At 41.5% G+C, this 13,370-nt stretch overlaps 1 protein-coding gene across 1 annotated transcript in view; it reads right to left on the bottom strand.

The window, feature by feature from the left end:
- Positions 1-1,669: 1,669 nt before the first annotated feature.
- The window catches only part of LZTFL1 (leucine zipper transcription factor like 1), a 17,879-nt gene continuing 6,178 nt past the window's right edge, over positions 1,670-13,370 (bottom strand). The window contains exons 5-10 of the mRNA XM_019537180.1: positions 13,013-13,081; positions 9,080-9,145; positions 8,451-8,525; positions 4,492-4,665; positions 3,432-3,535; positions 1,670-2,654 (exon numbers count right to left, since the gene is read on the bottom strand). Of these exons, the coding sequence (XP_019392725.1) occupies positions 2,636-2,654; positions 3,432-3,535; positions 4,492-4,665; positions 8,451-8,525; positions 9,080-9,145; positions 13,013-13,081 (507 nt within the window). The 3' untranslated portion in view covers positions 1,670-2,635. The remainder of the gene's footprint in view (positions 2,655-3,431; positions 3,536-4,491; positions 4,666-8,450; positions 8,526-9,079; positions 9,146-13,012; positions 13,082-13,370) is intronic.

Below are 13,370 nucleotides of genomic sequence, written 5' to 3'. Positions count from 1 at the left end.
ATGCTCCGAGTTAGCTTCCGGCCAATTAGCTACCTGCTCAAGAAAGCTGATGACTCCTGTTCCAGACCTGTCTGCAGATGTTACTGATTTTTGTTTGATTTAACCGTGAATAGCTTAGTGAAGATGAATGATCAGCTGTGCACAGACGAGCAGATGGAAGTTAAGCTAAAATGAGGAGGCTTGTAGAAGTTTTGCCACTCAGTCCCAGATCTGTTCTGCATATTGGGTTGTGCGGTTTACAGGACTGGACTCGGAAACTGCTATTTGGCCTGGATCCTGAACTGCTTGTGAGCTATGTTTGACCCAGCTTAGAGGGGGTAGGGTGTGCAAAACTGGCTGTGTGCAAAATTATGCCAAGACACCATCTCACAATCAGTTCTTCACTAGCATAATTTAGGGAAGTGACCACAACCCCAACTTAAGGTATCATTCTAAGAATCTGGAATTGTAGGAGCAAGGTTTCTCTACAATGCCCAGCCTTCCACAAGAAAATGTAATGTAAAAGAAGGTATATTAACCCAAAGCACTCAGAAAGCTCATTTCCAGGGAAGACATCTCAGGGACTGGACCTGGCTCCTGTGTTACTTAACTGTTCAGAGAAGGGGCTGCGACATGACTTACTGGGTTCAATGAAAATTAGTTGCACAAAATGACAGCAGGACTCATTTCCCTAATTTCTTGTGCACATAAAAAACTGTTGACATCATTGGCAATTTTCGGTGCACAGCACAGGAAGTTATATCTTCATGCTATTAGATAATGTGTTCATAACAGTTGTTTGTGTTCCTAAATATTCAAAAGGCAAAAATATTCAAAGGCATTATTATATTGCTTTCTACTGGAAAAACTCAATTCCAACTTAACTTCAGTAAATGGAAAAATAAACTTCTCACTAATGAGCAATACTTTACCATGAGTATCACCACTGCAAAGCTGAACTCAGAAACTCACTGTAGTTAGCTTTTACCCTCTTATTTCTGACCCTAAAATCCTTGTACTAGGCAATGGGCATGTTCCAGGACAATTCTATGAAGTAAGAATTCTAGGTGATGCTAAAGTCCTAGCTGGCCAGCTCCGATTTCTGTTTATAGAGATAGACACAACTCAATTAATCCTAATGTGCTGGGGAGGGGAAAAGTATTTGAAAGAAATCCTGTGATCTACAAGCTCCTCCTCAACATTTGGAGTTCATTTAAGTAATGCTTATTAAATGGCAGGGTGGAAAGATACACGGCACTTACTATATAACAGAGTGTTAAAGTTGAGAGATCAAGATTAATTGGGAAATTACACAAATTCACTTGCAGCCTCCAGCATTTAAGGTCTAAGAAGTTCTGATTCAGAGGTGGTATCCATAACTCTGATGGTCATGATAAAGGTACATTCCAATAAAGTTACAGTTGTTCTTGCTTTGATTTGAAGTCAAATAATATAGACCTTAGGCCCTGCAATATTAGTAAAACATCTACTGTTGTGTTTTATGTGATAATGCACTACATTATCTTGCACCTCCCACTTCTAAAAATCCTACATCCGCCCCGCTTCTAAACTGCAAAACAAACAAGAATGTTAAAGTACACAGAGAAACAACTCTACCTCCTTCATGAGGATGATGAAGTTATGAGAAAGGGGCAAATAAACTGCTCTTAAAAAGAAACTACTCCCTAAACTGTTTGAAAACATAAAATAGCTTTATTTAGAGTAGTATACAACATATATATGAACACATACAAACAGATAACATGTATCCTCAAGAGGCTGGAAGACGACAAATAAACTCATCTAGTTGAAGATGCAATAAGAACTGAAGGAAAAAATCTACCACACACTGCTTTATGCTCTTCTATAAAAAGTTGTTCTATCACCAGACCCATTGGTATTTCTCCAACCTATCATCATATTAACATTACAAATATTTATAAATAAGTCAGAATTTCAATATTAAAGTTAAAATGTCATTAACTATTTCTGATGTAGCAAAGGATAATTTTCTGTTTGGTGGCACTGCTGTTAAGCAATTTAGATCTGTGATATATTGCAGACGTCAGCACTAGTGCTTATGTCTAACATATTCAAGGGAAAAATTAGTTTTTCCCCACTAGAGGCATCATTTGGCTTGAATACACACTCCACACATTTTTCAGCAAATATTCAGGAAATCAGGCATCCAATGTGAAGATTAATTCTGTGAAATTAGCTTGTTTTCTTGTTTCTTATTTTTATTGGTGTGATTCTTCCAGAAAATGCCACCTCTTGGGCATGTATATTACAGGGAAACAATACTTAGAATTTGTCACAGCAATCTACAGAAACACTCATGTATTTTGTTTTATTTTTTGGCTTTTTTAACAAAAATAAAACTTCTTTCTTTGTAAAGAACCATCTTAATTCAGCCTTTGTTATTCCTAGGGACCAGAGAAACTCAACTATTAAAAAAAGGCATGAATCCAGGAACTGGGGTGCACAACAAACTGTTCTCAGGTAACTCAAGCAGGATTTTTAGTGTCATAAAATGCTATTTTTAAATGGCAGAAGCAGAAAATAGACCATTCAAATCAAATTCTTAGAAAGTAACACAATAGTCTACATATTTTGTGTGTGGCAGCTTCTTGACATATCAAATGTGCTTCAAATCTTAATCTTCTGCTTCATACCTAAAAGAAAGAAATGAAAGCTAGAGTATAGTTGTTTCTGTGATCTCCTCAATGACTCTCATACCAGTCACTGATTCCAATTTCTATTGGTGGCAGTTGCACAGGCCCACTCACAAACTTCAAGATCCACAAACAGCCTCAGAAAGACCCTATGCTCAGGCAGCCAGAATCAGCAACAAGTTAGTCTTCACCACCACTTCCTGGAAGCCTCCTCTCTAACGAAGTAATGCTGCCAGCCATTCCCTCAAGCCATGGGATTCCTTCTACCTGACATGAACCAACGTGCCTCTTCCCCCCACACTTAATGCAGGGCCACCTCTCTCTATTGTATCTATCCTTTTTCCCCTGCACAGGTTTGTGGGTATTGCAAGCTCGCCAGAAGCAGCTACCACTCATTCTGTGTCTTCATATGTGGATCTTGGGGTGGGGGGGAAAAATGCTCTGACTCTTGACCATAATTTTTTGAAAGTGATATGTGTCCTTATAATAATTTCTTTTCTATCATTATTGTCTCTGCCATCTGACTGCACTTCAGAGGTAATGACCAAGGGTTGCTGGCACAGATTCTTCTGAAAAGTGTAATTAAAAAGCAGCCCTGATGTTTTGAAGAGAACACTGATAAAAGCTGGCATCACCAAGAGCTTGAAGAACAGCCCTCTTAGCTGAAGAAACAAATCTGAATGTATAATCTAGATTTAGAGAATGTTTTACATTCATGGAAACAATAAGGAGGCAGAACAAGCATCTTGTGAGGAGAGATAAAACACCACCACTTACTTTGAAAGTCTTTTCCGTAGCTCCTTTATCTGCTCATTCTTCTTGGTGAGTATCTCTTTCATGTTGCGGTAAGCAGCTGTTTGCTGAAATTTCTTCTCCAGCTCCTGCACAGCAGAAAACCAGTGCATCATTTATGTATTTTAAAGTAACAAGGATTGAGTGTGTGTTGGTGGGGGGAGCACTCTAGCAGTGGCTGCTTGCAGACTTCATCCCCTACAGCAGCCGCCTGGTCAAGCTGCAGGCCTCCACGCGACAGGGCTGCTGTGGAGACTGAATTTTTTAAGCCTAAAATTCTGTTCTCTCACTTCAGACCAGTGTTCAGTATGATTTTTCTCCAGGTCAAAACTCTTGCTGCAGTTGCTATCTAAATTCCAGTTCACATCAAATCAATATTCAAGTGTTTATATTGGTATTCTGAAACACTTTTCTAGCTCTTGGTCATGTTGTTTGATAGACAACTAGACTTGCTTTCTAACATTTTGTGTATGTATCATCCTATCTTTTTTTTTTTTTTAAAATACCAACAAACCTCTTACATGAAGAAACCAGGGGTATCTGCTTGCACAGTGCCCACTACAATATAGCTGTGTATAGCTATACCAGTCAGATGGACACCTTTAATAAAGTAAAAAACTACATTTGTCAGCCACTGATTTGGGCCTCTTGGGCATATCAACAGCTACAAATGCTAGGGGTGCACTGATACAGATTTTTTGAGCCAATACTAATGTCCAACTATTGACCAGCCATATCGGCCAATATCTATCCGATTGTTGATGTACAGCCCAGCAGCTTGAAGTAGTGTCCAGCTGGTAAGTCTGTTGGGAGGAAGGGGCATGGGGAAGGGAAGTGTCATGGAAAGGGCAAATTGAGGCCCCCCCCAGTGAGGGAGGGAGTGGAGCTGGGGCAGGGGATGAAGCCACAAGCCGCTCAATCAGGGGTTGTGGGGAAGAAGGAGGCGGCAGCTCCTCCCTATGTTTACTATGAGGTATAAGGCACATATTTAGTCTAAATGCAAGTGGCCAACAAGCTAACATGTACACTATAATAAGAAGCTAACCTTTTCAGCTATAGATAACTGGTCCTGAACCTTGAGTAGGTCATGCTTTGTTGTCATTAAGTTCTCCTCCAAGGATTTTTGGTTTGCAGTATTGTCATTCAGTGTCTTCTCAAACTGGCATTTCAGAGTAGCCACTGTATTTTCCAGTTCACTGATATCCTGGGTTATATTAGTCTTCAAAAGAAGAATCAGAATAAATATTTATTCATGATTTTCCCCGCAAATAAATCGAGTCCTGCATTTAAAATGTGCTGAATATATTCAAAACAATTTCTTTAAAAGTTGCTTTAAACAAATATTAAGAAAACTCAGAATCCAAACTACAGTGGATTCTGCTTTATAGAATCATTGGTTAATAGAATCAGCTGCTTATTTTAATCAATATGGGGAAACCAAAACCATTCATATATTATGTGTAAAACTCACTCACATTAGAATCACAATTTTCAGTTTTTGGAATTATTTTACTGGAACAGCACAGGAATTTTGCAGCCCTCTGCAAGCTGGCAGAGTTCCAGCTTGCAGGGGGCTAGGAGAGAGCAGGAGGAGGACAGTCAGGCAGGGGGCACCATGTACTAGACATGTACATGGCCACACGGCAGCCTGGAGAGCAGCTCCCACAGGTAAGGGGAGGGGAGGAGGATGCAGGAGGTGGGAGGGGGGAATTGAGCCCCAGTAGGGAGAGGGGGAGGGAGGAAGTTGGGCAGGGCTGGGGCCCCAGCCAGGAGTGGGATGGGGTCATGGGCAGTTTGTCGAGGGAGAAGTTTGTGCACGCGTGCCTGCTGCATACACAGTAGCTTTGAGGGGCGCTACCCCCACACTGCTGCTCTCACTGCCTGCGCCCACCCCCACCCTGTGCACAGATGTGGGAGGCCCAGGTCCCCCCTGCCCTTCTGGGAGTGTGCACCATGCTGGGGAGCTGGCCCCAACCCCCGTGCCCAAGCCCATAGTGGCCAGCAGCAGGTGGGGAGCTGGGCTCTGTTCTGCTGCTGAACCCACTGCCTTCTGCCAGGGGAAGGGGGCTGCAGACACAGGTCCCTGGCACTGTAGCCCTGGCAGCTGGGGGCCCCCTCTGGCAGGGCTGGGGGGCAGGGGAAGGAAGTGAAAGGCACAAGCAGGGTTAGGGGGCTGTGGGGGAGGAGTGAGCATCTGTGTTCTTAAAAAAATGGGGTCTCCTTTTAATGGAATCAGCTGGTTAATAAAATCAAACCATCTTTTCCAATAAGAGGAATCCACTGTAGTAAACAAAACAAAACAAAACACTGTATTTAGATTTTTAAAAGAAAAAAAAAAGTCAATAAATACTATTTAAAAGGTGAATGGAAAAGAATCTTTTCTGCCTAGTACAAATTTCAAATTCTCAGAGGCTGCTTCATTTTATTATGGGGGGCACAGGTAACGGGGGTCAGTCACAGCCATGGGAGGGGTCAAAGGCAGGTGGGACACACAGGGAGGGCAAAGGGGGCCCCTTGTTCCCTACCACTGCCTTCCCTATCACAGCAGGAGGAGGGAAAGGGGAAGCAAATAAGACAACCAATAATTTTCTTATTAGATAATTGTCTTATTTATACCATTTTGGGATCATAGGAAGTGGGGGTAGGAGGGACCTCATAAGGTCATTTAGTCCAGCCCCTGCTCAAGACATGATCATCCCATACCAAGCCATTCCAGATAAACATACCTAACCTACTTTTGAAAATTTCAAAGGATGGAGATCCCACAAACTTCTCTATATAGCCTGTTCCAATGCCTGACCACCCTCATAGTCAGAAAAGTTCTTAATATCTAACCTAAATGTCCTGCGGCAGCTTGAGACCATTGCTATTACTCCTAACCCCTACAAGCCACAGAGAAAAGCCCATCTCCATCATCTCTGTAATCAATCACCCTGCAAATATTTGAAGACTGTTATCAAGTCCCCCATCAGTCTTCTCTTCCATAAGCTAAACAGCCCTAGTTTTTTTAGCCTTTCCACATAAGTCTTGTCCCACAGGCCCCTAATCATTTCTGCTGCCCTATGCTGGGCTGTTTCCCAATGATCCACACTTTTTGGGGGCCCAAAACTGGGCACAGTACTCCAGGTGAGGTCTCACCACTGCTGAATCACTTGCCTTGATTCACAAATGACACTCCTGTTGATACAACCAAGGATGCTATTGGCTTTTTTTGCAACAAGATCATACTGTTGACTCATATTCAGCTTATAATCCACTGGAACCCCCAGGTGCTTCTCTGCTGTATTTCTGCCTAGCCAGATGTTCCACAGTCGGAATTTGTGCAGTGTATCCATGAACAGAATCTAATTATTGGGGGTAGTCTTAAATTCAAAGTCATCTTGGACTCAGATAAATACAGTATTGATTATAGACATGGCCATCATCTATCCTAGGCTGGGATGATGAAGGAAGTTAAGAGTATGTATGTATCCTTAACTAAGTTAAACTGGACCATTAGGGCATGGCTGAATATTAGTAAAATAATTAAGTTCACTGTGCTAAATTGCACAGTGATACCAACTATATCATAAAACAGACGCTAGCCATGTAATCATTTAAAAAAAATGTGTAGTATATTCCTTCTCTTTCTTCCCATTAGCAAAACATGTTTTTTGTAAGTTTCAGAACAGAAATAATTCCAGTATGGTTGTCATTACTTTGAGAAGGAAATCAAAATCCTTAAAGACAACCATTTAAAATAACCATGAATCTAGTAGACTGACTGAAAAATATTTCAACTGGTGTAAATATTTATCCACAAAAATATAATGGATTCAGTTAGACATGCATTCTATGAACAGGAAGTTAAAGTGCTAGACAACAGGTAATAACGTAAAGGAGTTTCAGGTATTAAGCATCCCAGAAAACCAAGCTAAGGATGCAAGACTTGGCCCCGATTCTATAACTGCAGTTCCATTTGTGGTTGTATAAGATTTAACAAGCCAGATAAAGAAAATATTGGCTGTGATGTGAAATCAAACTCTGTTTAAATATTATCATTGTATTAAATAAAATATTCTAAAAATTATTTCCAAGCGTGATAGTGCACAAGTGAAATAAAGTACATACCATAAACCATTTAGAAAGCAAAACAGAAAGAAATTTGAATCAAAATATGAAAATTGGAAGGGCATATATACACATTTGAAATATCAGGTTTAACTTTTTTCTTAAACACACAAAAATAGACTAAACATATTTCCAATAATTTGTTAAAGCTGCTTTGAAATATGCTTTACAATTTACCATTAAGAGAAGAAATGTACAGATTTAAAAACGATGTCATGGGAAACTAAACAGATTTTATTCAACCAAATCAACCAACTGAGGTTTTTAAATTTCTGTGTTTTTCCTGCAACAGTTAATCATACTTTATCATCAAATTTTACAGACGTTTGAGGACCTCAATTCAAGTAGTTACAAATTAACGCAGAACAATTTGACAGCATTTAATTCATTTTAAGCTTATTTTTAATTTAATGACCATGGATTTGATTCATATTAACTGAAGTCAATGTAAATAGGAGCTTTGCCTATAGTGGTATAGGTTCTGGGCATATGTGTATATTTGGATTTAAGTTTTTAAAAGTCTGAGTCTGATGGGAGCCAGAAGCATAGCCCTTTTTGGAAAGTAAAACAGCATACCATACTCTACTGGGGGAAAAAAAGGGTATTTTATTATTAGAAAGGAAATTAGGTGTCAAAAGGGAAAAAAACCCCACACAAACAATTTGAAACAAATGCTAGTTAAATTAAAATGAAGTTTTCTGACAAAACTTTCCTTTTTTGCTTTAGAGAACATAAACATTCTTGAATGGTACTTTTGATAATCTCTTATGTAGGATCATAACTGTAATTATTAGGACTATGGTAATAGTGGATTGAATCTATGTGCCAAAAAGCACTAACTATAATCTGTCAGGTCTAATCTAAATGTGTTGGCTTTCTGAGCACTTATTTTACCTTTTCATCTTGAATCGTCTGTAAATCTTTCAGTGACTTTTCTAGTTTTGATTTTTCTTCCAATGCAGTTGTAGCCTGAAATAAATTAGGAACAAAGTCCAATAAGCTTTTTACTGAAAATAAGCGAAGGTCATAATCTTTAAACATTTTTGGGTATATGTATATGTGTATACACACATTAAGCTTTTAAAGGGCAAGATTCACAAAAGAATTTGGGTTGGGAGGTTCTGAGTGTTCCCATGCCTACAAGTTAGGTACCTGGCAGCAAGAGTGGAATTCACAAACCCAATCTAGGTGCTGAAGTTCAGTTGAGACAAGGGAATGGGACATCCGATTTGTGAAACCCAATCAGCTGTAGGCAGGTTATGGATACTTAAATGCTTGGTTCAGCCAGAATGGTGGCACCTTTGGACATACTTGATAGTGGACCCAAGCATTTCTGGGTGAAAATTTAGGTGCCTGGGAGTACTGAACTCCTATTATGATTATGCAGGATCTCTACAAATTCTTTTTTTAGATCTTTTGCCAAATCCCACCCCCCCGCTTTTTTTTTTTTTCCCCCTTCTTCCCCCCAGACATTTTTGTACACATTCCTTTGTGAATTTCAGCCAAGCTCATAATGAGTTTACCTGTATTTCTATAGTTTTGAGTCTGGTCTTCAATTTTTCATTTTCTTCTTGAAGTCTTGCAATTTCCTTGGATAAATAAACAAGCATTAGATTGACAATGCTCACTCTTGCATGACTGAGTTTAACTTATTTGTAGTCACTTCCACTGTTTGGAGGGGTGGGGGAAAGTAAATATATTCTGTGGCTTAGAAAGCTAGGTAACTTGCAGAATGATTAAAAAGATGACAATCATCATGGGACACTGGTTTCTCTCCATATGGATTTAAGCCTGCAGACTCTAGAGCATTTTGCCTAATCTGGCAGAGAATTTAAGTAGCATCAAACCGAAAATGATGACAAATATTAACTATAGTCTAATCCAACCTCAAATTAATAGGCATTTGGCAATTTATTCTCCATCTCTGTTCAAAAATATGGTAAACTCTTGAAAGTCAGGAAAACTCTCCATAAAATTCTCTCTTAGCTAAGGAAGCCTTCAGTAACTCTCAGAATTTTTTTTAAGTTGTAGGTGAAGACTCAAGTTAGAAAATAACATAGCTTAAATATTTAAGGTCCACTCTGCACATGCTTTACTTTGTAAACATGAGATCAGTTTTGCTTACATATATTCCTTAAATGCTTAATATTAACATTCATTCTTTAAAAGCTAAAGAGTTCACTTTTAATGCTATGTTCACTATGGGAGGTCTGCTATTCAGACATTTAAGAATAACTGCAAAACATCACAAGCAATTTAACTTTATTTAAATCCTATTTTTTCTTATCAACACAATTTCATTGAATACTGCACGTAATGGCAAGCCAAGACATTACAGCTACTCCTTATTTAACATGGTAGTTAAGTTCTTGAAAACTGAGACTTTAAGCAAAACAATGTTAAGCGAATCCAATTTCCCCATAAAAATTTTTGTAAATAGGGGGGGGCTAGATTCCAGGGAAAATTTTCCCCAGTCAAAAGACATCATACACCCAGGTCTGCAGCCCCCTGCTCCCACTCCCCTGTGCTGCAGCCTCAGGCAGGGCGACTCTCCACTGCTGCGCGCACTCTGGCAGGTAAGCGGTGGAGAGGGGTGAGGGGGATTGAGGCCCCTGTAGGAAGGGAGCTGGGCAGAGCTGGGGCTGCTCCCCAGCTAGGTGGGCCTTGGGGCCTGAGGCTGCAATGCATGGCTGCAGGGCCCCAACGGAGAGCAGGATGGGCCACAGGTCCAGGGAAGGGCCAGCTCCCTGCTGTCATGCACAATCCCAGGGGGCAGGGTACCCACGCTCCCCCCTCCCCATCTGTACCCGGGGCAGGCTCCTGATGCGGGCTCCCATCCTGCTTTCCTACTCTGGGACCTCCGGCAGCCCTGTGGGCACAATCCAACACGACTGGGGACATTGAGGTGGCATGAGCACCTCCTCACTGCTGCAACCCACCCCCCAGCCAATGGCAACACACCTCCTGCTCATCGGTTGTTCTAAGGGGCACAGGCCCTGCAAGCAGGAGGTGTAGCACCAGGGCAGCGGGGGGGGGGCGGGGGGGGGGGGGGGGGGCGGGGAGGATGAGGGGTGGAGCTCGGAGTGGCGAGGAGATCCCCATGCCACCCCACTGCTGTCTGCGACATTGGGTTGGGCCCACAGGGCCGCAGAGGCTGCGGGGCAGGGAAGCAGGGAGCAACCCGCGCTGAGAAGCTGGTAGCTGCTGCCAGCTCAGCCCTGCTTCGCTCCCTGCAGCCTCTGCAACCCTGTGGGCACTACCCAGCATGGCAGGCAGCACTGGGGCGATGTGGTGATCTTCTTGCCGCTCTGAGCTCCCCCCACCGCTGCCTTGGCGACATGTCCCCTGCTCGTGGGGCTGCATCCTTCAAAGCAGTGGCACTAGCAGGGGGTGCGATGCCAGGGTAGCAGTGGTGGGGGCTGGGGGGGAAGGGAAAGAGATCACAGTAGCGAGGAGATCCCCGCACCACCCCACTGTCTCCAGCCACATTGGGTTGTGCCCACAGGGCTGCAGAGGCCCCAGGGCAGGGAAACAAGGTGGAAGCTTCCGTCTGTAGCCTTCATCTGCCGCAGGTTCAGATCTGGTGGGTTGCGAGTCCCCCCTGCCCCCTGGAAGTGTGTGCGCAGCAGCAGGGAGCCAGCCCCCACCCTCCAGATGAGCCACCCGTGGCTCGTCCTGCTCTCTGCTGGGGCCCTGCAACCACGCATTGTGGCCCCGGGACTCAAGCCCCACCTGGGGCCTCAATCCCTCTCCCCCTCCCCCACCACACTTACCTGTTGGAGCTGCTCTGCAGGCTGCCTGGTGCCATGTGCATATACATACATGCACATTGCACCCCCTGTCTCACTGCCTGTCTCACTAGCAGGTGGTGGCCAAACAATGCTATAACAGGACATTGCATGACTTTAAACGAGTATGTTCCCTAATAGATCAGAGACATAATAACGAAACAATGTTAACCAGGACAACATTAAGTGAGGAGTACCTGTACTGATATAAATGATTCCAGAAGTTGGATACAGATATCTTAATGGATTACACTTTAACATTAAGACCTCTAAAATCAGATTCCAGTGACATAGCTCAGAGGCTATAAAGTATGTACTCAGACACTACAGAACAGACTTTTCTCAACATTAATACCTTGAAGAAATACTTAAATGTGTTCTCTCTCTGAATACATCCTTTAAACCTTCTTCTCTGTATAGGGATTCCAGAAAACATTCATACTACAGAAAAGGACTGCCTTTGTAACACTGTCGCTGCCACTCTCACAGGTCTGTTCTAGCTCAGTTATTTACTGCTTCTTGTTTTGTGTCAGAAAATATAATAGGGCGTCAGAAAACAAAGTTAGCAGCAACAGTAAATTTACCATTGCAACTGAAACTATGAATTAGGTTTAAAAAACCATTTAAGCAAAACTGCAGCGAGTCCCATACATAGTTGCTCATATTCTAATCATGTCCAGTTACAAACAAAAGTAAAACGTATTAATGAGAAAATGCATGTCACAAAAGAAATCATCTTATAAATAAGGATCTTGATTTGTCATCTTGGTGATATAGGCTAAGAGAGAGAAAAATGCACTTTATCCTTGAAAATCTTTTGATTTCCTGCATACTGAAAAGTTGTTATAAGGCAAGCATGATTTCTTTAAACTACTAAATAAGCTAAAAAATTTAATACCAGTATGAATGGTTCTTGTGTTCAATATTAAAAAAATTGAACTCGTTAACAGCAATCTTAAAAACCTACAGCAACTGAAAAATCAGAGATCTGCAAAATCAAGGAAAGGCAAATTCTAACACTTTCCTCTTAAATTGTGATTCGTGTAGAAAAAGTTTAACCTTTGGTCCCTGTTGCTGTCCCCTCTTTTCCCTCTGCGAAAAGAAAACAAAACCACAAACCTGCAACCCCCTTATGGAACTTTACTTTTAGCAACCTGAGAAATTTCTGATCTTCCACTCATTTCAATGAGGTGTCATACCTCTTTTAATCTACTTTCCAGAAGGAAGTCCATTTTACTGAAATATCAACAATAAGTCAGACTCCCAAAAACATATTCATTAAATGGAGATAGTGAACCCATAATGGATTTTACTAAAACGTATGGGCAAAAGAAAATTTCATATATGTAGTGCACTGGGACTAGGTACAGACATTACTTTTAGCAGTATAAGTGATCTATACCCATAAAAGAAGTTTGCCACACAAAGACTTTTTTTTTTAAATGGCAGAATGGGGTCTAAGTTTTGGCCCCTCCACCAAAGGATGACTGACTGTGTGTTATTTAGGTTGTTGCAGTTTTTTTTTTAAAGTTCTGTAGTACATTACTATAACTTCTAAATGGCATCTGATAGATTACAGAAACATTGATTACTCAGTAGATTCTAGATTCAGCAGAATAAAACAAAATATGCATTTATCACAAATATGTCAGAAGATGGAACACCTACCTTGTTTAGCAGCTCTGACCCACCTTCATTTAATGGAGCAAGTTTAGGTTTAATGAGTTCTGCATTGGGCTGGAATAACAATAAAAATAATAGCATTATTTTTCATAGATTTCATAGACATTAGGGCTGGAAGAGACCTCGGAAGATCATCAAATCCAGCCACCCGCCCAAAGGGCAGGAAGTCAGCTGGAGTTATAGGATCCCAGCAAGATAAGCATCCAATTTACTCCTGAAGGTGTTCAATGGAGGTGGTTCAAGCACCTACAACAGCAGGCTATTCCAGACTTTGGGAGCTCGGACAGTAAAGAAATTCTTCCTTATGTCCAGCCTGAAACGGTCTTGCAGGAGTTTATAACTG

The sequence above is a fragment of the Crocodylus porosus genome, unplaced genomic scaffold (genome assembly GCF_001723895.1).
Source record: "Crocodylus porosus isolate Cpor-Errol unplaced genomic scaffold, CroPor_comp1, whole genome shotgun sequence".
Lineage (NCBI taxonomy): Eukaryota > Metazoa > Chordata > Crocodylia > Crocodylidae > Crocodylus > Crocodylus porosus.
The sequence above is the reverse complement of the archived record's forward strand: the minus strand, read 5'-3'. Positions and strand labels throughout refer to the sequence as shown.